This window comes from Podarcis melisellensis (genome assembly GCF_964234715.1).
Source record: "Podarcis melisellensis genome assembly, chromosome: 8".
NCBI lineage: Eukaryota > Metazoa > Chordata > Lepidosauria > Squamata > Lacertidae > Podarcis > Podarcis melisellensis.
In genome coordinates this window covers 31,539,051-31,565,887 of record NC_138540.1, presented here as the reverse complement: position 1 = coordinate 31,565,887, position 26,837 = coordinate 31,539,051, and the positions used below count along the sequence as shown (strand labels likewise).

The 26,837-nt window shown below is 41.3% G+C and overlaps 1 protein-coding gene across 9 annotated transcripts in view; it reads left to right on the top strand.

The window, feature by feature from the left end:
- Positions 1–24,109, top strand: part of ZNF536 (zinc finger protein 536) — a 538,171-nt gene extending 514,062 nt beyond the window's left edge. For 8 of the 9 annotated variants that reach the window (XM_081923977.1, XM_081923982.1, XM_081923975.1 and 5 more), the window contains one exon: positions 23,491–24,109. In XM_081923977.1, the coding sequence (XP_081780103.1) occupies positions 23,491–23,726 (236 nt within the window). In that variant the 3' untranslated portion in view covers positions 23,727–24,109. The remainder of the gene's footprint in view (positions 1–23,490) is intronic. The other variant, XM_081923983.1, reaches the window with a different exon arrangement.
- The last annotated feature ends 2,728 nt before the right edge of the window (positions 24,110–26,837 follow it).

The following is a 26,837-nucleotide window of genomic DNA, read 5'->3' as shown; positions in this document are numbered from 1 at the left end:
TAAATGCATCTTTGTGCGACTCTCAGTCTTCTGATTATGAATCGATGATCATGTGGTGTAAGAGAGATAGATGGCTTTTAGTTCCATCTTGTCTCCTCTAATTGTAAAATATTAGTTACATTAGACTGTGCCTTTTGATTAATGGAACTTATTTGGAGTGGCCTCTCCCGGCCCTCCCCCCGCTTTCAAAGTCCTCCACTGACTTTTGAGAATTGAGTGATTTCACTTAAAGTAGACAAATAGGTCCTTCAGCAAGGAGATAGCTGAGCTCTAATATCGGAAGGCGGGGGGACTCGGGGAGACATTGTGTGTGTGTGTGTGTGTGTGTGTGTGAGAGAGAGAGAGAGAGAGAGAGAGAGAGAGAGAGAGAGAGAGAGAGATTTAAAAGAAAGGATTCAACTCTGATTAAACATACAGGCCGTTTATTAATGCACACGCACCCGTGCTGTTTTGCAAACCCAGCACTTCTCTTGTAAAGCTATGGAAACCTATGTCTGAAAGCGTTTCGAATGAAATTAGTCGGAGATATAAATTAAAAGCTTCCTGATGTACACAGCCAGGGATGGAGATGGTCAGTATGTGGAAACTTTGATGTATTAGTGGCAGAGACAACAACAACGTTATCTTAACCTTCCCTCTTAGGACACTTTACAGGGTATGCCATCAACAAAGCGTCTTTTTCTCCGTACATCTGACACTGCAAAAGAAAAAAGAGGGGGACCTGTATACAGAATTTATCTTATTTGGCACTATTTGCCTAAACACGAGACTTATGATAAAGTCCTTGCTGTACAAATGGTACTGCAGTTGGTGCATCCCCTATTATAAATAATCGCTGTCTATCTTTCAGTGTAGATTCAAGGACATGTTCACTTTCAGCCTATCAGTTCAATTAGAAAAGGTCTATTTGCTGTCAATGTCTGTATCTCATGGAAATAAGGACACACTAGTTCATAAACAAATCAAACTACTGTTTTTTTTTTTTTAAAGGCATTGATGAGGAATGCAGCTAAAAGCCGTAGTGGGATACACAGAGGATTAAAAACAACTGCAGCAGCAACTTACGCCTCTGCAAAGGATCTCAGTTCCTTTATCGCAACTTCTGGACCATTATTCCTCACTAATAATCCATTCAATAAACCCACCTACATAAGGGCTGAAACAAGCTGGTGTCATTTACATTTGCTATTTGTTAGAAAACAAATGAAATAGTTGCCTTCCTTGCTGGCTATGATCCTGCATTTGGCTACACACCTGAAAAACTCCTGCTGAAATCAATTAGATTTGCTGGCAAATGCTGGCAGGATTGTCAAAGCCTCCATGTCCAGAAGCAGTGTACCTCTGACTACCATGTGCTGTAAGCCACAGCAGAAGGCCATCTTTATTCTCAAGGGTCCTGCCAGTAAGCTCCCATAAAACAGTAGTAGAAAACTGCAGTAGAAAACAGATCGTGCTGGACCAGTCAGAACTTGGTCTGATCCAGAAGGTTCGTTTCCTTTGCACTTCTAACATTGAAAGACTATCAGAAACAGCTTTGCATGAAGAAAAGCACCTGGATGCTAGAAATACAAACTGGGTGAGATAAAATTCGCCGTGCAAAAGTGGGTGGGGGTGCAGTAGTAAAGCCCATTTCTTGCTAATATTTCCTAATGTTTTCAAAAGTTGCTCTTTGCTACTTCATACATCCTTAACTGAAGTTAATGGAATTGCATAAATTTTGTCATAGGGCATGCGGGCAGAATAAAGTCGGCACACTGGAAAGTGCAGGAGGGGAAAGGGCTCTTGTGCTGGAGTCCTGATTGTAGGTTTCCCACAGGCACCTGGGTGGCCCCTGGGAGAACAGGGTGCTGTGCTAGATGGACCATTGGCCTGATCTAGAAAGCTTTTCTTATCTTCTTATGTTCCTTCCAGGATCTTCAAGTAGCCCAATGTCAGGCATCCAGTCCCAAAGCACAGGTCTGGCAAAAAGAGTCTGTTGGGAAGAGGTAGTGATGTTTAAAGCACTTTGGGAATCGAAGTTCTGTGAGGGGGATAAGAGTCTCCCAGGGGCAGTTTTGGAGTAGCGTGACTGGTCCAGTCACACTGGGTGCTGCGCTGCAGGGGGCGCCACAACAATGCTGTAGAACCGAGAGCAAGAGGTGTGGGGGGGCACACTAAATTTTAGTGTTGCACGGGGCACTGTTAAAATTTGAGAGCCCAAAGTCTCCTAAAAACTGTCAGCACCCTTAACAAACTACATTTCCCAGGATTCTTTGGGGGGAAACAAAGTGGCATCATAGTGCTTGAAATGGATAGTGCAGATGGGTCCTAAGTTAATGAAACTTTACTACAAACTTGCCGACCATGCATAGAAACTATGGCTGCTTCCAAAGACTGAATTTGCCATTGTTATTCAAGTTTGGATTGTTGGAAAACGCTGGGCAAGATCTTGTAGGACTGCTGCTTAGACAGCTCTTATCCAGCCCCTACAAGATGAGACAGCTATATCGCTTGTGGAGGCACAAACATTTTGGCAGAGACATTCTTGCAGTGTGGCTTTCACACATATTTTATTATTATTTTAAATGTGACCTTCACACTACGTTGGAGTGGCACGTTTCCACTTCATTATTATATCTTCTCTCTATCTTTTTTTGGGGGGTGGGGGTTCAGAACGGCTTCAGAGACTTATGTTGAAATTAATTGAGCCCAATTACCTCTGACTTCTTTCTCTGTGGTCTTTTTTTAAACCAAGCTAGTGGTCGGATTTGATGATACAGCAAGGTACTTGAAGGAAAGCACCTATACTAATGAGGCTGGTGGGTTGTATCTAAGAGCCTAACTACATGTTACGCTAATTGCATGGCTATCTGCCTTGCCAGGGGATTTCTTTATTTGTTTCTCAAATGTTAGCATGGGAAGAATTTATGTCAGGATCACCGTGCATGGATTGGGGGAGCTTTAACTTTCCCTCCCAAGCTGTGGTCCCAAACTGAAACCATCCCTGCACTGCCATTCGTGTGGGAAGAACTCCCACTGGCTTTAGTGAGAGCTTTTCTCTATTGGTAATTACAGTGCAGAAGAGCCATTTTTTTATTGCAATCACAGCTAGAGAGGGGAATCTGAAACCTCCCCTCCCCACTAGCTATAGTACTAATCGGAATTCGCACCCTGTGCCTAGGAATTGGTTTTTTAAAAAACACTGATGTGGCTACCGGTGTGTGACTTAGGCTCTGAGTAAGAACAGGTGGACTCAGATGGGCAAATCTGAAAATTTAGATGTCTCTCCGTTTCCCATATATCCAAATTAGTTTTTTGTAAGTTCTAACAAAAATTTGTAATTCTTTTACTGCCCATTTCTCCTGACGCACACAATTTTGTATGCAGCATTGCCTAATAGATAACTTTTAATCCCCCATTTTAAAAGTTATTTTCACCAATGTATGCATATTTAGGAACATCATTGGTCAGAAAACGGCATCCCAAAATTTGGAGAAGTGCAAATTCTGAAGGGTAGCTGTGTGTTTTGGTTTAATTGTTTCCGGAAGCATGAGTTAGGTAGACCCATGTAAACCAAACAAAAAATTTCACCCATTTCTAGCTCAGGGAAGGAGATGTCTCTCTACTGAGCAGGACTCATATCCTGCCTGCTTTCACAAACAAGGAATCCTTGGGAAATCGTACTAATTCAACAGATTTCTTTTTGTTTGTCTCAACATCCCCCAAAATTGTTGCTTTAGTCAAGCATCTAGAGAACACCCCCTTTTCCCTACTGAGAAGTATTTCTAGTCTTACTATAACACTTTTAATTTCAAGAATAAAAAATCAGGATTCCTCTACTTTCAGTTTGCTTCGATATTTCACTTTGACTGGACTTGGTGACAATTCTTGTTTCCGAGAGATTTAGTCAACAACTGTGAATTTGATCTGGAAGGTCCAAAATACAAGACTGCAGTCAAGTAGCACCTGAAAAGCAGGAAACAACATTTTAAGCTGCACAGAAGTTTTCTGCAAAGGAAGTGCAGTGTACAAGTTGAAGCTGAGTTTCCTGCTTTGTGAGGTGGTTTGATCCTAAACAAGGTGCTATTTTGAAAGATTTTCCTGTCTCCCTGATCAGGTCTGTTTTCGTTCCACTTTCTGCACAGTGTGGAAGAGTTTGTCTTTGACGTACTTGAGGTTAAAGCAAAAGGAAACAGTAACGAGGCATAATAGGCAGATGGCTTAACAGTGGCATCTGGTTTATTGGTTCAAAATATACGTAGGCTCAAGCATCTCTCTAAGGCTTCTCTTCCCATTGATAATATTGAATCCTGGAGCGGTTGAGGAGGCTCAGTATTACAATGCAAGGCATATCTTCCATTCCATGGAACTCAGAATCTTTCATGAATGATGCTCCACAGTCAACTGGTTGAAGGGGATGTCCAGTGTAAATAGAAGTATTGCCATTGTCAGGGAAGAACAGGGAGAAAAGTGAGTTCAAATTTATTTAGTTGTTTGTGATAGCTACAGCCTGGGTAATAACAAGCAACCGAGACATAGGAGCCAACTCCTAGGGGTCAAGGTCCCTTCGCCCCCCCAAACTATTTGAAGAGGCGCCCCTCAAAAAGTTGATGGGCATTGCCATTCAAATGGTGTCTGTCTGCTGTATCGTGTGATTGATTATGTGGAGCGGGGCTTACCTGCCCCCCTCAATATTTTATCTAAGCTGGCACCCTTGGGTGGAAAGATTCTAATGTTTCTAGCTCTGGGGCGCCTTGTGCAAGAGTAGAAAAGGGCTGTGGTTTTTATTCCCTACTTGGGAGATTCTTGAAGGCATCTGGTTGGCCACTGTGAGAAGCAGGACAAGGCTGAACTTGGTAGGCCTTTTGCATTACCCAGCCGGACTCTTCTTATATCCTTTATCTTCACACAAGAGGGAAATTTAAAGCAGTATATGCATGGTAATGTAATGTCCTGGTCCCGCTCTTCAGAAAATTGCCTTACACATTTGTCTGCTTTTATAATTACTGATAAATTAATTTGCCAATGCAGTGGCAGATTTGTCTCAAAAGTGCCATAGATATGTAGATTCTAGTCTTCAAGAAACCTTCTCTTTACTTCAGGTTAGATGCAAAAAGTAATAATAAATAAATAAAAGCATGCTATTAGACATATGGATGCATCCATATCTGAAGGAAAAATACTGAAGGTTACTGTAAAGTTCTGAAACAGAGGCCAACTAGATGGGGTGAAGATCTTGAAATTTAAGGCAGTATAAAATTAAAATTAAAAAATGCCAATTTACAGAGTTCCTGTAAACTGATTTTTAAAAAACCATTTCATTTTTTTATCAATTTTATATAGTGTAAGCTACAATAGGTTTTATTGTTTTTAAAAAGAGCATAACCTATAACTTCCAAATATCTCTAAGAAGTCCTTCTTTAGGGTTTGAAGTTGAAATCGATAGCTTATCCCAGTTTGAGGCAGAATTTGGCCCTTGGAAGTCTACCTCTCAAGTGGCTGCTATTTGAGGCCATCTTTTGATTAACATGATATTTGAAGCAGACTATGGCTAGAGAAGCAATATATACCCCACTGTTCAAATCCGTGCCACAAAATCCTACAGAGACCTAGTTAATGAAAATCAACCTGCTCCAATCGTCATTGGGAAATACCTCCACTGTTAGCAATCAATTGAGGATGAGTTTGGCGTTTGGAGGTGGGGGCAAACCAAAGCCAAATACACAGGCTGGGGGGGGGGAAGCATCAAAGAGGTTCTCACTCCCAGCCTATTGCTCTATTTAAGGGGCCAATAATTCGGCAAGGTTGTGCACTAAATAATTTGTAAGCCTTCAGAACATGCAGGTTATTGTTTGCGGACAGATGGTGCATCACATTTTACTGCTTATTCCTTCTGTGGTTTCTCATATGTACGACTGATGTGCATTCTGAAGTCTTTGTTTCCTTGCTAAAATCTCTAATCTAAAACAGGCAATCAAGCACACAGACAGTGGTTCAGAAAGCATAACCATAGCTTGAAAGGGAGGGGGGCAGAATCATCTGCAGTTAAAAAGCAGATGTGTTCACTAGAAATGCATGAAGGTTATCAGGAATATCCAAACGGGGCAAATAAATAAAATTAGGGAGCTTTGAAAAATTGTCCCAGCAAATGGCTTTTTTTAGGTGGCCAGATTCCTGGGTAATCATTTATCTTATTTTGATACACTGGGCATTAATTATTATTATTATTATTATTACTTAACATTTTCTGCTACCATTATTGTTTTTATTATTATTATTATTATTATTATTATTATTATTATTATTATTATTATTATTATTGAATTGTTATGATTTGGAGATCAACACTGCCCTTGAGAGTTAAATTGCACTGATATAGAGGAAGGAAATGAGACAAACTAACTCAACTCTTTTTTCCCCCCTTTCTTCTTTCCACTGATCCTCCCCCCCTTTCTTATTCTGAAGATAGAATTACTGTTTGTAAGCATCTGAAAGTCATTAGAGGCTCCGCAGTCTGTCAGGTGCCGATACAAAGGAACTGCTGAAACCGAACGGGATCCTGTGCAGAGTGCTGGGAATTTGTCATGTGGTGATGAGCAGTTATAATAATATATGAGCAAATCACAAGCATTCTGCAAATTAATCAAAATTCCCCCCTCCCTCTCTCCCTCCCTCCCCCGGCTTTCTCCCTCGTCTCTAAGAGAGTGGCTTTGCCGGCAGACGTAGGTGAAACAGTTTTACTCACAGATGGTAGCGCTGGCATCAGATGGAATTTATATAACAGTAATTCTGATTTCCTGCCAAAGTAGCACTGAAAACACCAGGGAGATAGTACAAGACAAGTCATGTGGTTTTGCTGAGGTTGTTGTGGGAAGTTTAAAGGAGTGGGGGGGAGGAGGAGTAAGAAACCCCCCTCTCACATTTTCCTCTTTGCATTTTATTGTTTTAGCCTGAAGGGCCAGAAATTGTACGCCGTTCCGCCACGGGCAAAAAAAAAATCCAACACGTCGTCTTCTTTTCTTTTTTTATGAATTGTGCTGAAAGAGGGCTTCACAGCTGTTGGAGCTGCTGGCAGGGGGAGAAAGCCCACATGACTTCTTATCATCTCTCTTGCCTTACGAGGGATGAAAGGAGGGAGGGTTCAAGAGGTGGTGGCCTTACATGTTTAAAGGGAGGCAGGGTCTTCCTTTCCAGGAAGCTGTGCCATGTTCACTTTCATTAGACTCCCTCTGGCATAACAAAATAAGGGGAGGCTTTTTTTTATTTTCCGAGCGCTCCGCAAAACAGAGACGCAAAGGACATATTTTTCATTCGATGCTGCTTGATGCAATCTGGAGAATGTGGAAACATGCATCCTCTTGAAATGAGTAGCTCAGTGGCAGGGGACCTGCCTTTGTGCAGAAGGTCCCAGGTTCAGTCCCTGATGGCACTTGCTGGTCAGGAAGGGAAAGACTCCCTTTCTGAAACCCAAGAGAGCTGCTGCTAGGTGGACTGTGGGCCTGACTCTGCAGAAGACAGCCTCCTGTCCGCTTTTCCAAGCGCTGCACATAAATGGCCTCCAGAAATTCAGAGGCAATGAAATGGCAGAAGGCAACCATGACACCAAATTTTGCCAGCAGCAGGAGGGAGCCCCACCACTGGCTGGCCAAGGATCAGGGCCGCAGTCTAAAATGCTAAGGATCATGCTCCTGAGCTGCTAAACCTCTGTCCGTGTTCTTTTCCAACACAAATAAATCCTGCGTTATGATAACTGAGCATATTCTGCGGCCTCTTCAAATCAATGGCTAAACTCCCATTGAACTGAATACTATCGGACAACAACCATTTATTCTGTATTGATAGCTAGTCTTAATGTTATTGTTCTAATACTTAAAAATGATATTTATGGTCTCTATCTGTTTCTTCCGTTTGGCAGCTCTTTAATTAAGACCGCCATTGCTCCAATTTTAAAAGCTTAATTTACGGTGTTCCCCATCACAAAAGGTGTGGTCATGATCATGCGTTTAGATGGCTCTAAAGGGGTTTGAGACAAATTCACTGAGGAAAACAGTCTGCCAGTGGCTACTTATCATGCTGGCCATGTGTATCCTTGAGTCTCCAGAAGCAGTGTGCTTCTCACTAACAGTTGCTGGGGAGCAATGGGGCACGACTACTGTTTCATGTGCTACCCAGAGGCATCCCTTTGGCCTCTGTAGGAACAAGAATATTACACTAGAGGGAACTTTGAACTCATAGAAATTTACAAAATTATTCATGGCATGGAGAGAGTGGACAGAGAAAAGTTTTTCTCCTTCAGAACTTATGGAGATTCAGGACAGAGAAAAAGAAGCCCTCCTCCTTCACGCAGAGCACATTGCTAACTATGGAACTCACTCCCACAAGACACAGCAATGGCCACCAAACTAGGCAACTTTAAAAGAGGATTCGACACACATTCATAGAGTAGAGGGCTATCAATGGCCACTTGTCATTATAGCTATGCTCTGCCTCCACATTGCCCATTTGTTTTGGTTTATGTGGCAGTAGTGAGATAAGAGGATTAGACAGAAACATTACCATGCTTCATTACATCTGGTTGCAGGCACCTGTCATTCCCTGGCCATACATTCTGGATCACATCCAGAAGTAAAACCAAAGGGAGACACTATTCATTTTATTTACATTTTATTTATAAAAATATTTGTTTATTGCAATTCATAAAAAAGACACTAGAGCAGTTTACAGTTGTACGTAAAACTATACCCCCCCAAAATGTAAAATTCCTCCCCCCCCACCAGTCCCCAACTAGGGATGTGAGAAGGCACCATATTCATTCTGCCCTGTATTCGTCACATGCTGCACTGTTTCCATTCCACTGCAATTCATCTTCCGCCAAAAATGGCATCATACCTCTTGCCCGCACATATACTAATAAAAATACAGCAAGAATTTGTTTAGATACAAAGTAATGAAGCCGCATTTCTAAATTGGAGAGTTTTGCCAGGGCACATCTCTGGATGTTTAGGCTACAAGCAAAAACAAATACAAAAAAACCTCTTTTAGGAAAAAGCACTCTTTTTTTCTTGTTGTTAAAGTTAGTGAATAATACCTAGATAATGTGTAATGCTGCCATTTATAAATCACTTGCAAGGAGTATTTGAGGCACCTTACTAAACTGTCACTACAGGTTATGGCATCTTGGGTGGTAAGACAAGTTATAATGTGACAAAATACCAGCTAAATTATTCAACTTTCATAACAAAGCAGCATCTCAGATTAAAAAGCAAAAGCTTATTTATTTTAAGTGACACCAAAGTAGCAGAGAATAATATAAGAATCTAGCTGAACTAAGATATTTAGGCAGGCAATACTTAACCCCTGTAAAATGCAGGTGTTCAGCATTCTTTCTACATGGAGATCTACATGGAATTGGATCCTATTGTTGGGTTGTGTAATACCCGTCTGACAAATTTCACCAGGCTTAGCAAAGCTCTTTTTCACTTAACTTAAAATTGCTCAGATGTATTGACCGAGGAAGAACTTCTACATGCATTATGACTTCTTTTGCTGTTGTTTTACAATGACGGCTGGTGCCCACTGGGATTGGTAGAGCAGAAAGCAGGGAGGCCAACAGTAGGAGGCGGCAGAGCCAATGGCAGGCACAGACAATTAACTGTAGTTTGTACCTGTGCTGCTTCCAGCTGTGTTCTATAAGTGCTCAAAATGTTTTTCCACCACCACACATAATTTCCATTTAACCAGGTGGTCTTCTGCATGAGACTAACCTTTCTGCCATATCTGCACAACTTATCCCCCCCCCAAAAAAAAGTGCTGGAGTCAAGTTCCAAGAATATTACATCTTCGGCTGTCCAGGTATTATGCAATCTACATTTGTCACAGGCGTAATTATATCTAGTTACTTCTGAAGTTTTGATTACTTGTCTTGAAAACCCTTCTGTCTTTTTACCATTGCCTCATGCAACAATAATTCACATATATATATATCGATGACTCATCAACAGATATATTTCACTGGCTTTAAAGAAAAAAAACTTTAAAATTAGTGATATTTCCTCTAAGGTTTGGTGAGTCATTTGATTAATGTCTTAAAAGTATATATAATATGCAGGAAGATGATGAAATATCTGTATATTAGCAGTCATTTTCTTTATATGAGTTTGCTAGCTTCTGCCCTCAACCACTTTATATTAGCTGCATTTCCAAAAGTCTTTATTCTGTTTTTCTTATGCCATTGCATTTGTCTTTACAAACTGTGGGAGGCAACAAAGTTAATAAGATATGTGGAAGGAGTCTTTTCTCTTGAAAAAAGATTGAAATAAATAGTTTTTCTCTTTCCAAAAACTTGGGACAGCATTCATAACTGTGCCATTTGTCCTACAGACCAAAAGGGATTAGGAAAGGCAAACCCCATCATCTTCATGCCACTTGGAAAATTGCCTCCAAAATGGAGGAGACCATTTTGCTGCCATTTTGCATTTCTCACATTGCCTTGCAGTATAGAACTTGGAGGGCCGCCATTTTACTCATCCACAATGCCACAAGAAAATGCCACCATGTAAATTCCCTATAATTGGAAACCCTGAGGCATTGTGGGAAATTGTAAATAGTAGTTTCCCAGACCCATCCACCCAGCACATGGGCTCATGAGAGGCATCAGCATCAATGGGGCACTGAAGCTGCCCCAGGATGCCTTGTGCTGATGCTGGACCTACAGGAGAGTTTGAGACATCATTGTCATATATTACATGCCAGATGTTTGAAGAAAAACACAGCACAGGTAAGGCCCCATATGCTTCTTGCATTGCTCTTTAGAAAACTGAGCACACCATTTCCGGAATCTCTACTGTGCAGAGTGTGCTGCATATGTATAGTGTAATTTAATGAGAAGGCACATTTGCCTCCATATCCAAAGTGGATGGAGAGCAATTGATGACTGACTAAAAGCGGAAGGTAGAAAAATCCCCCTAATTCCTGTGTTTGTTGGCATCTGCCAATAATACACACTCTGGGGTTGAAGTCAAACCCCTGCATTAGCAGCACCAAAGGGACCTCCGTAGAGAGCAAGTCAGGGCAGTGCGTATGGAGGTCCTGGTCTGCCTAGACAACAATATCCCCTCTCGGCCTCGCTGATGTGGTCCTAAGGAAAGCAGAGAAATATTTTTGGCACCATCCTAAGAGGAGTTACTGGAAGGAGGCACACAAGGTACCATCCAACTGTCTTAGGGACTCCACTCTGGATTCATGGAAGGGCTCCTTAGCCTTTTCTTCTCTGGAAGATGTCCCACAAGTATAAATGAGTATAGCCACAAGGCAGTAGAGGTTTAGGACCAGAGTTTTCCTTCTCCTAAATGGGCTACTTTCCCAGGTTAATGTGCTCCACCTGTCCCTAACTTCCCTCTACAGCATGTGAAGAAACGACATTCTTCATTGGACCCACTATTGGTCTCGTATGCTCAATCCTCCAGAGCCTGCCTTTGCAAGCAGGAGAAGTCCCTAACTTACTGAGGGTTTGAGACCCATCAGCAACTCAAAGTACACCCATTGAAATTGATGGACATTACTAATGTAGGTTCATAAATTTCAGTGGGTCAACTCCAAATAGAATGTATTTGGCTAGGACCATTCTGTTCTACAGAACTGCATAGTGGTGCATTTTGAGCCTTCCAGAAGTCCTGGGTATAACTGGAACTGTCTAGGGATGGCTGAATCAGACTGTGTCAATTTTCAGTATGTTAACAAATCAATTCTATCCCATATTGTATGAAAATCCATATTTACATATTCATATATATTACAAAATACATGGATGGATACATATTTTTAGCTCAATGTAGTCATTTCTAAATTTATCTAATCCTAAAACACGTCAAAGTGCAAGTAGATAAATAGGTACCGCTCCAGTGGGAAGGTAAACGGTGTTTCCATGCGCTGCTCTGGTTCACCAGAAAGTGGCTTAGTCATTATGGCCACATGACCCGGAAGCTGTACGCCGGCGCTCTCGACCAGTAAAGCGAGATGAGCGCCACACCCCAGAGTTGTCCGCGACTCGACCTAATGTTTAGGGGTCCCTTTACCTTTACCTTTAAATACTTAAATACTTTAGTGCATTTTTTTGGGGGGGGAGAGGGAATTTGAGGCAAGTTCTGCATCTTCATATGGCTGAGTGGGAATTTGAACCCTGGGCTCCCAGGTCTTAGTCCAACACTCTAACTATATTACACTGGCTGCTGAATGAGACTGCATTTTGCCTTTCCCCCATTTCAGCAGCTATTTTGATCTAGGCCATTTCAGCCCATGTCAGCCATCTCTTGTGCATGCCCAATGGAACTCAGGGTGACAAAACAGCTGTCCTTGTGATAACTGGGGCAGCTGCCCTTTGTGAAACAGAGCTATTTACTCAGAAGCTCTTTTCAGCTGCTTCTGTTGCCTACGTTCGGACAAATTCTCATCTAGAAAGTTTCCAAAAACTTTCATTACAAATATGTCATTGGCTGGAGCCATCTCAGTTGGTCCAGCAATAGGGGAGCTCTTCAAAATGTATATTGTGAGACTCATAAAGCAGAATGGCTTCATCACAGCCATTATTGCCTATTGGGCAAATGCATGTATTCAGCATTTTTCTCCCCTATCCATATTATTACGTTCCAGGTCAGAATGGCTGCTTTAGGGCCATTCTGGTCTATTGGGGGATGCAAAGACCATTTTAGAATGTTAGCTGTGGATAGGAAAACTATGCCAAGAAAACTATGCAGAGGGAGGAGGGAAATCTAAATGCATAAACACCACAATGGCCACTAGTCAGGTTTTCAGCATAAAAAAAAAAAGTTGCGGCTCCTTAAATTGCAGGTCATCATAATTGAAAATGGGAGCAGCCTCTTAGTGCTTTACAGAAGTCGGATCATGAATCCATCTACCTCACTGCTGTCTACACTGACTGGCAGCAGCTCTCCAGGGTCTCAGAAAAAAGCTGCACCCAGCACTACCTGAATATGCCGGGGGACTGAACCTGGGACATTCTCCACAGAAAAGATACACACACACATAATTTCATCTGTATGCCAACTTTCCATAGTTCAAACCATGCTGCAGACCTTTTCCTCCACCTGTCAGCAAGGACAGGTGATGGGGGATGGATCCTCATCTCTGTCAATTCTAACAATTCTAATTGCATCCAAAAAGGCCCATGAATGCCGTAGTTGGTGTACATTATGATGCACTCGAGGTCCCAAGGGCTGAAAGCTCAGGATGGGGTAGAAATTCAATCCAGTTCTCATCTTTAGATGGACATTCCTAATTTGCACTTCTCAAAACAATATGCAAACACAGCTATCCTTCACAACCCACGCTTCTCCAAATTTTGCAGTGCAGTTCGTCAGCCAAGTCACGTGCACAAAAATGCATATAAATTGTCAATAAAATGCAGAATGACATACAAAAACAGATGCAAAGGAATATTGCTTTGGAAAAAATGAACTATGTCTATTAGGGGAAATTGCATATGAAGCCATGTTTATTGGGAGAAATGCATACTAAAATGCTGCAGAATTTTCAAGAGGACTTGTTCTTTTAAAAAAATTCTCAAAATGCTGTGGAAAAGGACAGATATAAGCTTAAGAGGGGAGAAATGAGAAATTGAAATTGACAGATTTGCCAATCCCTACTGGAAGCAGACAAACAGATTAAAAATGATCCAGGAAAAATATTTTTCTATAATAAAGATATTTACAAATATTATAAAGGGTAAAGGTAAAGGGACCCCTGACCATTAGGTCCAGTCGCGGACAACTCTGAGGTTGCAGCGCTCATCTCGCTTTATTGACCGAGGGAGCTTCCGGGTCATGTGGCCAGCATGACTAAGCCACTTCTTAAGCAGTGCACATAAACACTGTTTACCTTCCCGCCAGAGCGGTACCTATTTATCTACTTGTACTTTGACGTGCTTTCAAACTGCTAGGTTGGCAGGACCAGGGACCGAGCAACGAGAGCTTACCCCGTTGCGGGAATTTAAACCGCCGACCTTCTGATCAGCAAGCCCTAGGCTCTGTGGTTTAACCCACAGCGCCACCCGTGTCCTAAATTTAGCATGGCTAAATTGCCCTTAGTCTTTTTCTCAGCACAGTCTCACCATCTTGTATTCTGAACATTTTTTTTCAGTTGAATTGCCACTGAATTTGTATTTCCCTGCTGGGCTGAAGCAGCCAAATAATTTTGAGCACCACCAAAATAATGATAACGTTAGTCAAAACAAAACAAAACAAAACAATTGAATGGGGTATACTTGTGTCTTCACATTCCTAATTTCAACTTTTGTGTTTAAAGAGGGGAGGGATGTGTTCTCTTTTGGCCTTAACAGAAAGCTTCTTTTTTAAAAAAGTTCATTTCTAGGTTATCCTCACTTCTTTATCTAAATGTTCACATTGTAGAATGTGAATATGTGTGTGTTGTGTTTTGTTTCTCTTTGCATCTGCGTATAAACAATATCTGTACAAATATTCAAAACTATAAAACACATCATAGTGGGAAAAGCAGAAGGATTCTGAGTAATAGACTATTGGCATTTTTCTTTGAAATTACCATTTCTTGCTGCTTTGGGAGAAAGCCATGATTTTGCTGCTATTAGTACACCCGTAACAATTTGGAATTAATTCCTCATCTCAGCCATATGACTATTCTAATGATCCTTTTTACACTCCAGTACAATCCCCTACATATGTGCCTTTTTAGAGCACAAAGACAACATATTTCATGGTGGAAATGTATGTGGAATTTGGACACTGATCAAATATTCATAGCAGGACAGAATTGATTTACTTTGATCAAGAAAATAAACATTTTTAATGTTGATTGTCTTTACCTTATCTTATTAGTGTGCATTGCCCTGTAGTCTTCGTAGAATAATGGATGCTTCTTGTTGCCAGTAAATTAGCAACTATTAAAGAGGTCACTTTTTGACTTGTACAAGTATTGGCTATGATTCAGAGCTCTGGTGTGCCGGGGCTTCATTTCCTTCTACAAGAAGAATATTGTTATATGTCCTAATTTGAGCGTTTCTGCAAAAGTAGAACAGAATCTATTGATTGAGGTATTTATTATATTCCAGCTTCCTGGGTAAAAGCCTCCTCAAAATGACTCCCAGCATAGCCAAACCAATACAGTGTAAATTGGGGGTAGTCAATGAGTTTCTCTCCAGCTGTTCTTTTGGACTCCAACTTCTATCACCCTTGCCCACTGGCCATGCATCTGAGGTTGATGGGAATTGTAGTCCAACAACATTTGGAGGCAACCGCATTGACAACCCCTGGTGTAAACAATCCTAAAAACAATTTAAAGCTATAAAACAGATGATGTTGTTTCTTTAAAAAACAACAACCCTTATTATCATAAAAGTACAAAATTCACGCATGGAAAAGAAGCAATGTAGCTCATTCTCGATTATTACTATTAAGGTTTGTTAGGTGCAATTTTGTGTTTTAAAAGTATGGCGCTGCAAAAATTAGTTGAAAAAGGTTTCAGTCCATAGAAACCAACTCGTGAATACAATTTAAAAAAGAAAATGTCTCTGAGGTGTGCCAACTTGATAATGGTCATTTGGAGATCTGGTAGCAGCAACAACAAAAACCCTTCAGAATTTCAGAACCTTTTCACTTTAATATGCATTTTCTTGGGCTCTGCGTTCAAGCACACCATCTCATGAAACTTAATGTGATGTGATGTGACTGATGCAGGCTGACACCATGTTGTCGCAAAGCAACATATCAGAACGCGGATTTGAAGGAAAACAAAACAAAGCTTTTTCTCCTTCCCTCAAAGGCTAAATTAACATAGTAACATTTTTTAAAGGGAGGAAAGAAGGTATGGGTATATAAAAGATTGAAATACTTGCTTTTTGCTCTTCCATTTCCCAAGGGACATTCCTAGAAACCTGTTGCCAACATACGTCCGCTGCTGCAATAAGGCACATGGCAGTAGCTGGAGTTAACCCAGTTCTTAGTCTTGCAAGTTCTTGCCTTTATCAAACAAAACATTTTGGCTAACCCAGGTAAACAAGACTCAGATCAACCTAAGATGAAAAGTTGCAAATGAATAGTAAGCAGAAAGGTAATTCCAGACTGATGCTCATGCAGTAGAAAAGAAAGTATTATACTAGTAATACAAAATAACACGGATTTCATACTAGTTAAATGTTACGGATTTTCCCCAAACAATCCTGGAAGTTGTAATGCAGTGAGAGAATGGAGAATTGCCTATTAGAGAATGGTAGTCCTTCTCACAGTTCCCAGGGTTCACTAGGAACTGGCCATTAAGCAAATTTAACTCTGCTTAAGGAATTGGATCTTTGCAAAATTTAATACAAACTGACTGACCCACACATCCTGAATTAATATGTAGATTGGAGCATAGTTATGCATGGATTTTTGCACTTTCAAAATGTTTCAAGGCTATTTCCATTTCAGAAAAAAAAATGCAGATACATTTAAAATCTGTATTTTGAGAGAAACAGCACCTTAAAATGTCATGTGGATTGAATAATCATGGATCAATGCAGAAACAGGATGGAAAGTACTCTCTGTGAAGTATAACTGCACTCCCTAGCCAGTGCTTACAAGAGCCACTGAAATGATTGAGTGAATGAGGCATTTTCAGAAAGTCCAAAAAGTGATAGATCACCTTGGCAGATTCATCCTTAAAGTTTGCTACAAGTAGGCACATCAAAAGGGGGTCACTTCTGAAACAGGTATGAGATAAACGGAGAAGAGCAAGGTTCCCAGGAGAAACAAAGTTTAGAAAATGTACATAGGCAAGCCATTTTTTAAAAAAGCAAAACAAAACACTTTGTACTGCCAGAATACACTGTGGTACATCTGTGTTGTACATCTTTCAAAGGTCCCAGAACATTTTGCCATAGTGTCCACCTCTCTTGTTTCCACCTGGCTATTCTAAAGCAGTCTTAGTTGCATGGACTGAGCTACAGGTAATCTTACTTTCTAGAATTGCAGCAGAATATTTGTCTTCTGAGCTATGAGAAGCCATTCTCTTAAAGCAACTTGCAAATGATTATATGTTGGAAGATACACCCCAGCTAGTATATATGTGATCTATGACTTGAAAAGAAGGCGCCCGCAGCCCCCAAATCCTCCCCAACTACCATCTGATAAAAATGGTATAAATTACTTGCCTGCTTATCTAGGCCTGGTTATTTTAAGATCTTGCTGCCCACAACCAGTTTTGAGCAGTAATTAATGGACGGTGTTACCCAAGAGAAATGGGCATTCTGCTTTGCCCCCTAGTTACAAGCAAATTGCAGATGTTGTTATCTTTTGTAAGACTGATCTCCAGAATGGTTTTTTTTTTTTTTTGTATGACTGCTGCTGTAAACAACATACCACTTCTTTTGCTCTTACACTTTTTGACCCGCACTGTGTATACATATTTATATATTATTCATACCGGATTAAAAATTGATGTGCTCTTTACTGCTGTTGTACTGCACAGTGACAATACAAATTAACTTATTGTGTACTTAACTTTTCACATGACAGTGATGTGAAATTTTGATGGCCCCCAAAAGTTAGTGATGGAAAAACAAGGCAGTGGAGGGTTGAAACCACTTTCGGGTGCCATTAATGCTTTCCTTGCTTGTTAAACGCAGCTGAATTAATAAGCCCAAACTGTGATATGTTTTGCAGGGATGTGAACATTCAAACCCTTTTGCTGGGAGAATGATACCAAATAGTGAAAGCATTTTGGGGCATAATTAAGTGCTACTTAATTTACACTTATTGGATCCTTCTTTTAAAAAATTGTTTTGAATTAGTGTTAACACTTTAATGAATAAGCGAATCTGCTTGGCAGGTGTCACTGGCATTGCATAGGTAAAGCTAGACTTCAAGTCTTTAATTGCAGGTCCTTAATGATACAATAAGGGATGCGGGTGGTGCTGTGGGTTAAACCACAGAGCCTAGGACTTGCCAATCAGAAGGTCAGGGGTTCGAATCCCTGCAACGGGGTGAGCTCCCATTGCTCGGTCCCTGTTCCTGCCAACCTAGCAGTTCGAAAGCACGTCTAAGTGCAAGTAGATAAATAGGTACCGTTCCAGCAGGAAGGTAAACAGAATTTCCGTGTGCTGCTCTGGTTCTCCAGAAGCAGCTTAGTCATGCTGGCCACATGACCCAGAAGCTGTATGCCAGCTCCCTTGGCCAATAAAGCGAGATGAGCGCCGCAACTCCAGAGTCGGTCACGACTGGACCTAATGGTCAGGGGTCCCTTTATCTTTACCTTTTATGATACAATGCAAGGTCTCCTCAGGAGTAAGTCCCATTAAGTTCAATGGGATGTGACTGCCGGGAAAGTGACTTCAAGATTGCAGTTTAAAAAATAACCAAAAATGTTGTAGAGTTCTAGAGCTGTAAGATACAAATGAGCTATGCAGCCATAGTGAATTGTGGGAACTGTAGCTTGTTAAGGGTGCTGAGAGTTGTTGGAAGGACTGCCCCCCCCCATTCCTCTAAAAGAGCCACAGTTCCTTGAATGGTTTAAACTATCAATCCCTCTTCCTAGGGAACGCTAGGAATTGTAGCTCTGTGAGGGGAAGAGGGGTCTCCAACAACTCTCAGCACCCTTAACAAATAACCATTCCGAAGATTCTTTGGAGGAAACTATGACTGTTTAATGTGGTATAATACTGCTTTAAATGTATAGCGCAGATGGGCCTCAGATTTAGCAGGAAGAAGCTGGTAGAAGCAACCAATGCTGTGCTGCAGGTCAAAGGGGGTTCACAAACAGGAGACACAACTGTTCTGGAGATCAAGGGGGGGGGATGGACTGGAGCTGCCCAAGTTCCTTGGCTGAGGAAGGGGTGGCTAGGTCAGAACACCAGAAGAAAAGAACCTGTTAGATTACACCATGAAAAACTCTGTCTCGGGATGACCATTTAGGATTAGCATGGGGGTATATGAAGGCGAGGTCTCTTTTGAGTCATGTGGACAACAGCATTCAAACATGTTCCCATCCATTGTGCTGATAAGACAAGCCCAGAGTGGAGCCAAAGACTGGGAGTATTACAGGTGTGAAGGAGCTTTGAGGAAACCATCGGGTTCAATGTTCAGTAATGTAGTGGTTCTTATTTAAGATTCCTAGTCTTTGTGTGTGGAGAGGCAGTTTCTATGGGGCCCTCTGACTGTGATGCCTCATTAAGAAATCTGATGAGACCAATTCCCAATAGTATGTTACTTCAACAAGTTTTAAACCTATTTATACACTCAAAATATAGAAACTACTTGTCGTATTCCATCTCCTAAGTTCTGTTTCAGTAATAGACGTAGCCGATCTGCTTAATTGTGGGCTGACATATTTATGATAGGCATGCTTGCATTTGAGGAAAGTGTGTATGAAATGCTAAAGTTAGGAAAAACAGCATACCAGGATGCATTATATTAGGGGAAATTGCATGCAGAAATCTGTATATATTGAGGACTCTTTTTTTGTTAAAAAATGCAAATTATTTAGAAAATACGGCAAACACAATTGAAGATTGGAAACAATTATAAATAGGGACTTTGAAATCGACAGATCTGCCAAAGGCTCCAATCTGCAGATGACAGGCAACTGTGCATCAATATTGTTTTCATATTTCCGAACGTGGAAAAACTTAACTTAGCCCTTAAAGGGTGCCCAATGTAGAAGTTATGAGTGACAAACAACCAGAATATGCTCCCTTGACTTATTTTTCCTTCACCTGTCTCCCCTACTTGCCCTTCCTTTTAGTTCTTGTTTTTCCATCTGCTCCCTGCTTTGTCCCCTGGTCCAGGTCACTGGGGCCTTTATCTCCATGCTCCTAGTATCTCATCCTACTAAGCCTTGAGGTTTCACACTTGCCACCTTGCTCCATATCTTTCCACTTGCCCTGGAATTTGACGGTGAGGGTTTTCCTCAGCAAACTTATCTTTCTTTTCAGCCCACTGAGCTTTCTACTGCTGACAACTTCCCTCAGCAAATAGGATGTTCGTGGACCTCCCATGGCATCACTTCAGCTCAGCCAATGGGTGCCAGAGGTTTCATTGTTGCCACGATATAATCCCTTAGCACATTACAACATAGATTATATGGGTCTGTGAGGTAATAAGCAGATTAAGCCTTAGACTCCAAAGTGCAATTTCTCCATTAATGGCTTTTAAAAACCCTTCTGCTGAAAATTCCAGCGCTGTACCTACCTCCTGTTTATAATTTTGGTCTCTGCTTTCCCCAGTACTTTTCCTTTGGGTGTGTAAACTGACACTTCACAGTTAGAGTAAACTTTCGCTTCTTCTTCCTTCTTCATCATAACTTTTGAGTAGCACTAGATGGGAAAACAGAGCAGGTTTTCACTTGGAAAGGGGGTCAATAATGATTTATTGGCATGTACCTTTTAGAAGAGGGACGCAGGTGGCGCTGTACTGTAAACCACAGAGCCTAGGGCTTGCCGATCAGAAGGTCGGTGGTTCGAATCCCCATGACGGGGTGAGCTCCTGTTGTTCGGTCCCAGCTCCTGCCAACCTAGCAGTTTGAAAGCATGTCAAACTGCAAGTAGATAAATAGGTACCGCTCCAGTGGGAAGGTAAACAGCATTTCTGTGCGCTGCTCTGGTTCGCCAGAAGCGGCTTAGTCATGCTGGCCACATGACCTGAAAGGTGTCTGGGGACAAACGCCGGCTCCCTCAGCCAGTAAAGTGAGATGAGCACCACAACCCCAGAGTCGTCCGCGACTGGACTTAACTGTCATTGGTCCCTTTACCTTTACCTTTTAGCAGACAGGAGTTTGACTTAATGTGTGCAAATGCTGTGTCACACATTCTCCCCTCAGATGTGAGGAGTAGAATTGTTTTGCACAGATCGGGACAATCCAACACACATTGGTCAGAATCTAGGCATAGTGGCATATTTAACTAGGTTCTACTCAGAGTAGATCCATTTAAATTAATGTACCTGAGTTAGTCATGGCCATTCATGTAAACGGTTCCATTTTGAATAGGACCAACATTGGATACAATCCACCGATGGAATTTAAACCTATAGATTTAAATGGAAATAAACAGAATGCATTATTTGATGGATGGCAGTGAAGAAGTTCCACATGTGCCCATCTGGATCATATCTAATGAGTGCATAAAGTCCGAATCATTTGGTCAGATCTGCCTCTGCAACATGTCTGCATCCTCTGTGCATGTGTGTAACAGAAAGGGGGGGGAATCACACAGGGGGGGAAAGGAGGGGGCTAACGTTCTTCATATGTGATTATTAGGTCATGTCTTCCAATAGCCTTAGCTTTTTATGCAGATGGTCAAGCACATTTATTTATTCATTTATTTCAGCAAATTAAAGTAAGCTAAGTGCATTTGACCTCAGATGGCCCTGGTCTAAGTTAATTTGAGAGACAAAGCTCATAAAGTTCCAGTAAGACACATCAACAACTTCCCAGCATAGGTTGAAATGTGATTGCGGCAACATAACCTTCCAAGCCAGATGCAGCATGAAGTCTCAGGCTGGCTCAGAATAATCTGGAACAATTTAGTGTCTGCAAGGCGGGCCACAAACGCAGCCCGAGAAGGTGAGCCCCACTTGCTTCCTTTAGCTGCACAGAACCTTGTGAGAACAGAACCGAACACAAGAATGGAAGGAGAGCCTGCTAGACCAGGTCAATGGCCCATCTATTCCAGACTCTTGTTCTCACAGTGGCCAATCAGACACTGCAATGGGAGGCCTTCAAGTAGGACCCAAACAAACAGGAGCTTTCTCCCCTCCTGCAGTTTCCAGCAACTGGCACTCAGAAGCATTGCTGCCTCCAACTGTGGAAATAGAACATAGCCATTGGGACTAGTAGCCACTGATAGCCCTCTTCTCCATGAATTTGTCCAATGCTCTTTTAAAGCCATCAAGGTTGGTGGCCATCACTGCCTCGTGTGAGGGGGAATTATGTAGTTTAACTATGTGCTACGTGAAGAAGTACTATATTTTACCTGTTCTGAGAAGCCTACGGTAGGAATGAATTCCACAGTTGACCCAAGGACTTCTTTCTTAAGCCACCAACATTCAGCTTCAATGGGTGTCCACAAAGTTCTAGTGTTAGGAGAGAGGGAGAAGAACTTTTCTCCATCCACTCTCTCTGTGCTATGCATCATGCTATGCATCAAACGTCTTTCGTGTCGCATCTTACTTGCCTTTCGTCTAAACTAAAAAAATATTAACTCCACCTCTGTAACATCCCTTCTTGTTTCCGTTCTTCTCTAACAATTGAACACCTTAGTGTCCCTCTTCCACTTGAAGAAAAAAGAAAATCGAATTCAAATTAAATGTGTGCCGTGGCATTAAAATTCCATAAAACTAATTTATTGAAATAGGCTGCAAAATGACATTCAATTGTACTTGTTGTTTCAGTATTATTTACAAAGTTACATATTTACCAGATATTGGGGATTGGCTGTTGCTTTTTTTATATTTTAAAAAATCCAATAGTATGCAGCGGCGTGTGGACACTGGACTGAGGGGACTCAGCTAGTCCCCTAAATGTTCCCCTGCCAACTCTTTCGCAAAGCACAGGAAATTTCTACCCGGCTTAGGGAGGGAGGCATAATGCTCATGTGCAAGACGTCATGATGTCACAACACCACACCCATAATATCGACCCCCTCATGCCCCTCACAAGGTAGCACCTCTGCCCCAAGTGTTCCACTACAAAAAAATTCACTGCACGCCACTGACAGAATGTATTTTCGACCCCTATATCCCAGCACTGATCCACAGGTGACTTTCCAAGGTACTAAAGTCATGGCAGGGAACGCTGTGTATCCTGAATCTCAAGAAGTGGGAGATGCGGCACAATTAGTGCAAAATTTGCCCAGTCTACTTTGAAAATAGCAGAGCCAGAGAGGCCCTGTGTCTGGCCAATTAAGTCCTGTAAATTTCACGTCCTGGGAAACTGAGGCACGGCAGTACCTGTGCGAAGATTGTGGGCTTGCGTATGCACCATACATTTAAACACTCCCTCAACCAAGAATCTTGGGTACCCCTCACAGAACTACAGTGGTACCTCGGGTTACATACCCTTTAAGTTACATATGCTTCAGGTTACAGACTCCGCTAACCCAGAAATAGTGCTTCAAGGTTAAGAACTTTGCTTCAGGATGAGAACAGAAATTGTGCTTTGGCGGTGCGGCAGCAGCAGGAGGCCCCATTAGCTAAAGTGGTGCTTCAGGTTAAGAACAGTTTCAGGTTAAGTACAGACTTCCGGAACGAATTAAGTACTTAACCCGAGGTACTGTACAGTTCCAGGCACCCTCAACAAACTGGGGGGCAGGCAGAGCTTTAAATGTATAGGGTGTAAGCAGAAAGGGGCTGTATGATTCAGTCCACATATAAGAGAAGGGGAGATTTGTGTTTTTACATTATTCCATTCTGTGAACTGCACTACAGAGGCTGAGTGGTGGGGAACCCCTGCAGGCCTGAGGAAATGCTAACCCAATGTTTGTCTGTTGCACAGGTCACCGGCCTTTCCAGTGCAGATACTGCCCCTACAGTGCCTCTCAGAAGGGAAATCTGAAGACCCACGTCCTTTGTGTCCATCGCATGCCTTTTGACAACAGCCAGTATCCAGACCGCAGGTTCAAGCGCTCCAGAGTTGACGCCGAAGCTTCTGGGAATTCCGAGGAACCTGGAGCTGTCAAACCTGGGAGCTCGACAGAGTTAACGGAGGAGGGCAGCCAGGCCCAGGAGTAATGCCGCAGAACAAATCAATCTGTATATTGCAATATTATTTTACACAGTTTTTTAGATATGCATTTCGGGTAACACAGAGAGTTTGCTTAACTGCCTTCTGAGGAAAACAGATTGTGTGCAAATTCCCAGAAGCGTGCAGGATGTTTAAGACATTAAAGACAGACACACACACACACACACACACACACACACACACACATTAAAAAGAGAAAGAGGGAAAAAACAACAACAACCAGCCCTTGAAAATGGCTGTTAAACTGTTACCTGGCAACAAGTACTTCCAAACAATGTAGGTGGAGATAAATCAAGTGGGTGTTGTTTTTTCTTCTTCTTCCCCCAAATGTGTGCAGGTTGCAAGATATCTGTGTGTGTGTGTGTGTGTGTGTGTGTGAAAAATACTGAAATAAAGGGCGCATTTCTAACACTAAAGTGGTCTTTATCCAGAAAGAATGCTCTTACCAGAATATCTATCTATATATCTATATCTGTGATACCATCTTCCTGATTTAATGTTGCCTTGAAGATTGTGGGAGTGGGGAAGTGTGTGTGTGTGTGGGGGGGTGTTTCTGTGTTTTCATTGTTGAAAACACCTTTTTAATATGACACCGACCGCTGCCATTTGCCTAGCGTCGTAATGAGACGTGTTGGTGGAGTGAGGTGGTGCCAGGCTGACTGGAGCTGTCCCTGCTGAGAAAATCAATCCAAGTGGTGCTCCAACTCTGCACTCTCAGAGAAATTTTAGACGACCTGTAAGCTACAGTCAGTGCTGACCTGTATTGAAAAGGATTGTGCTGTTAACATTTTAATTTCTGAAATATATATATATAGATATAGATATACATATTATATATAGCGAAAGACACACACACACACAGAGACGGCCAAATGAGTCAAGGATTAGAGCAGAAAGGGGGGATCTGCAGGCCAGCAAAACACTGCAGTTAATTGTACAATGTGGTTTTTCGGGGGGACTGTATTTTTCTTCTTTTTTTTAGATGGACTTGCAGTATTGAGAGAAATGTTGTTTTTTCCCCCCTTCCTATTTTGTTCCTTTTTAATGAAGTAGGTTGCTATAGAGAGATTTAGAAATACAATACTGGAGCGTGCTGGATAGAGAAACTAGTTAGCCTTGTCTAGAGATGATACCAGTGCAAAAAAAGGAGAAATAATTATTATTCAATAGAAAGTTGGTTTCTTTTCTTTTCTGTTTTTTTTTTAAGAAAGGGGGGGAAAGACTTGAATGAAAGATTCCCCAGGCAAGATTAGTTTTCATTTATTAGGGTGCTGTTGTTATTATCCTTTTTTAAAAAAAGTGTTGCAGACATTGTGCAGGACAGTGTATTTTGTTTTTTACTGGAGAAATCTCTTTTCAAGCAATTTGACCTAAAATATGAATCCAGACATCCTGCCCCTTGTCTCTAGTGAAAGGGGAAAAAAAGATGAAGGACGAAAAATGTGTTAGCTAATATTTCTTTGTTTTTTTGTAAGGAAAAAGCGTGTTCTATATTTTTGCAGATTTTAGCTTTTCTACTAATTGGCCCCTTCCAAATTTAATCCTGTCGTTTCCCACCTAGGAAGCTTTGGAGAGATTATAATGAAAAACATGACTGAGGAAAAGAAAAAGATAAATGTAAGAAAGCCAGTTAATGGCTTCTCCTTACACCCACTTGAGTGGCAAAAGATTTTAGCCTTTTCATGTACTTCCTTTGAGAGAAGCAAAATTGGTGCTGTTTAAGATGATAGAGAAGTATTAACTTCTTCTACAAACAAAATCATTCAGACTTAAAAAAAAATGTAAGTAAGAAAGAAAAAGTCTCTATATATCCTTGCAGGCTGGGAGCACAGAGTAAAAAACCCCAGGGCCTTAAAAACTTCAGCTCTGCCTACAGCAGTTTACAAAAAACACTAAACTGCAATCAATGTAAATAAAATTCGTAGCGCTACCCTGAGACTGGAAGAAAGGAAAGAGATTCTCAGGCTAATAAGAAATACAGTTTGCATACGCTGTCAGGAAAAAAATTAAAAACGATACCATCCAAGTGAGGTTTCAGTTAAACTGAGGTCGCTGTGTAACTTAGACCCCCGTCTGGCAGAGGGCAAGCTGCTTTTCTCATTTTTGGGGAGATATTTTTTTTTTCCTAGTATAGTTCTCACTGCCTTACTTAAATCAAGTTGATAAACTTAATGCAACTGTTTCTCATGATCCTAGGTAAAGGATTGAAATGTAATTGAAGACTTTCTGACTGTAGTAAGCTTTAGGATTTTAACTGCACTACCGTGTTTGGTGACTGTGTTTCGGTCGCTTGCTTTTGTGTGTTTGCGCCGCCTTCCGTATCTTAGCGAGAAAAAAAAGAGGGAAAAAAAAAGATTCCACATTCCATTTTCTTGCACTTTTTTGGAGCTCTTTTCAGTATTCTTTTTGTGTCTTCTGAGCATTTTCAGATACGACAGGCAATAATTCCGTTTGTGACACTGGAAATTCCTCTCCCGTTCTTTGTGATGTGTGTGTTGAATCCATTTGGTCTGGTGCTACTGTCCCTATCTTTTGCCTCTGACATCAGCCTCCCCCCCCCATTTTTTTCCAGAACATTTGTAACTTGGAATACAAACAAGTGACAGGAGCAGTGAAACATTGTCAGTTTCTGAATATCATCATGCTTCTCATATCTAAACATGTCAAGTTTTTTCTCTGTAACTTCTGTAGTCTGTGATATTGGTCAAAATACTGTCTACATTCCTACGCAAAGGAAGAAAAAAAAATATCTGTCTTGGAGAAAATCTGAGATCAATAGAGTAGAGGATTTTGTTGCTATGCTTGTAACAATTAGGAAAAAAAACCTTTGTATTTAAAGTTTATTCTTGGTCATTATTTATTATTATAATACATCAGTTGACAGAACTTTATTCTGGTATAGAAGTATTAAAAGTTGTTTTCCCCCCAGCAAATGACTGTTTTTTCTTTCTGCTGTTAGAATAAAAATGTCTTTGAAATGGTATAGTGTTAACCAGTGTTTTACGCAATAAAACCTTTACCTCTGGGGGCAGAGAGAGAGCGAGAGAGAGAGAGAGAGATGTTTTCCTACTTTGCTTATATTTAATAGGAAGTTACAG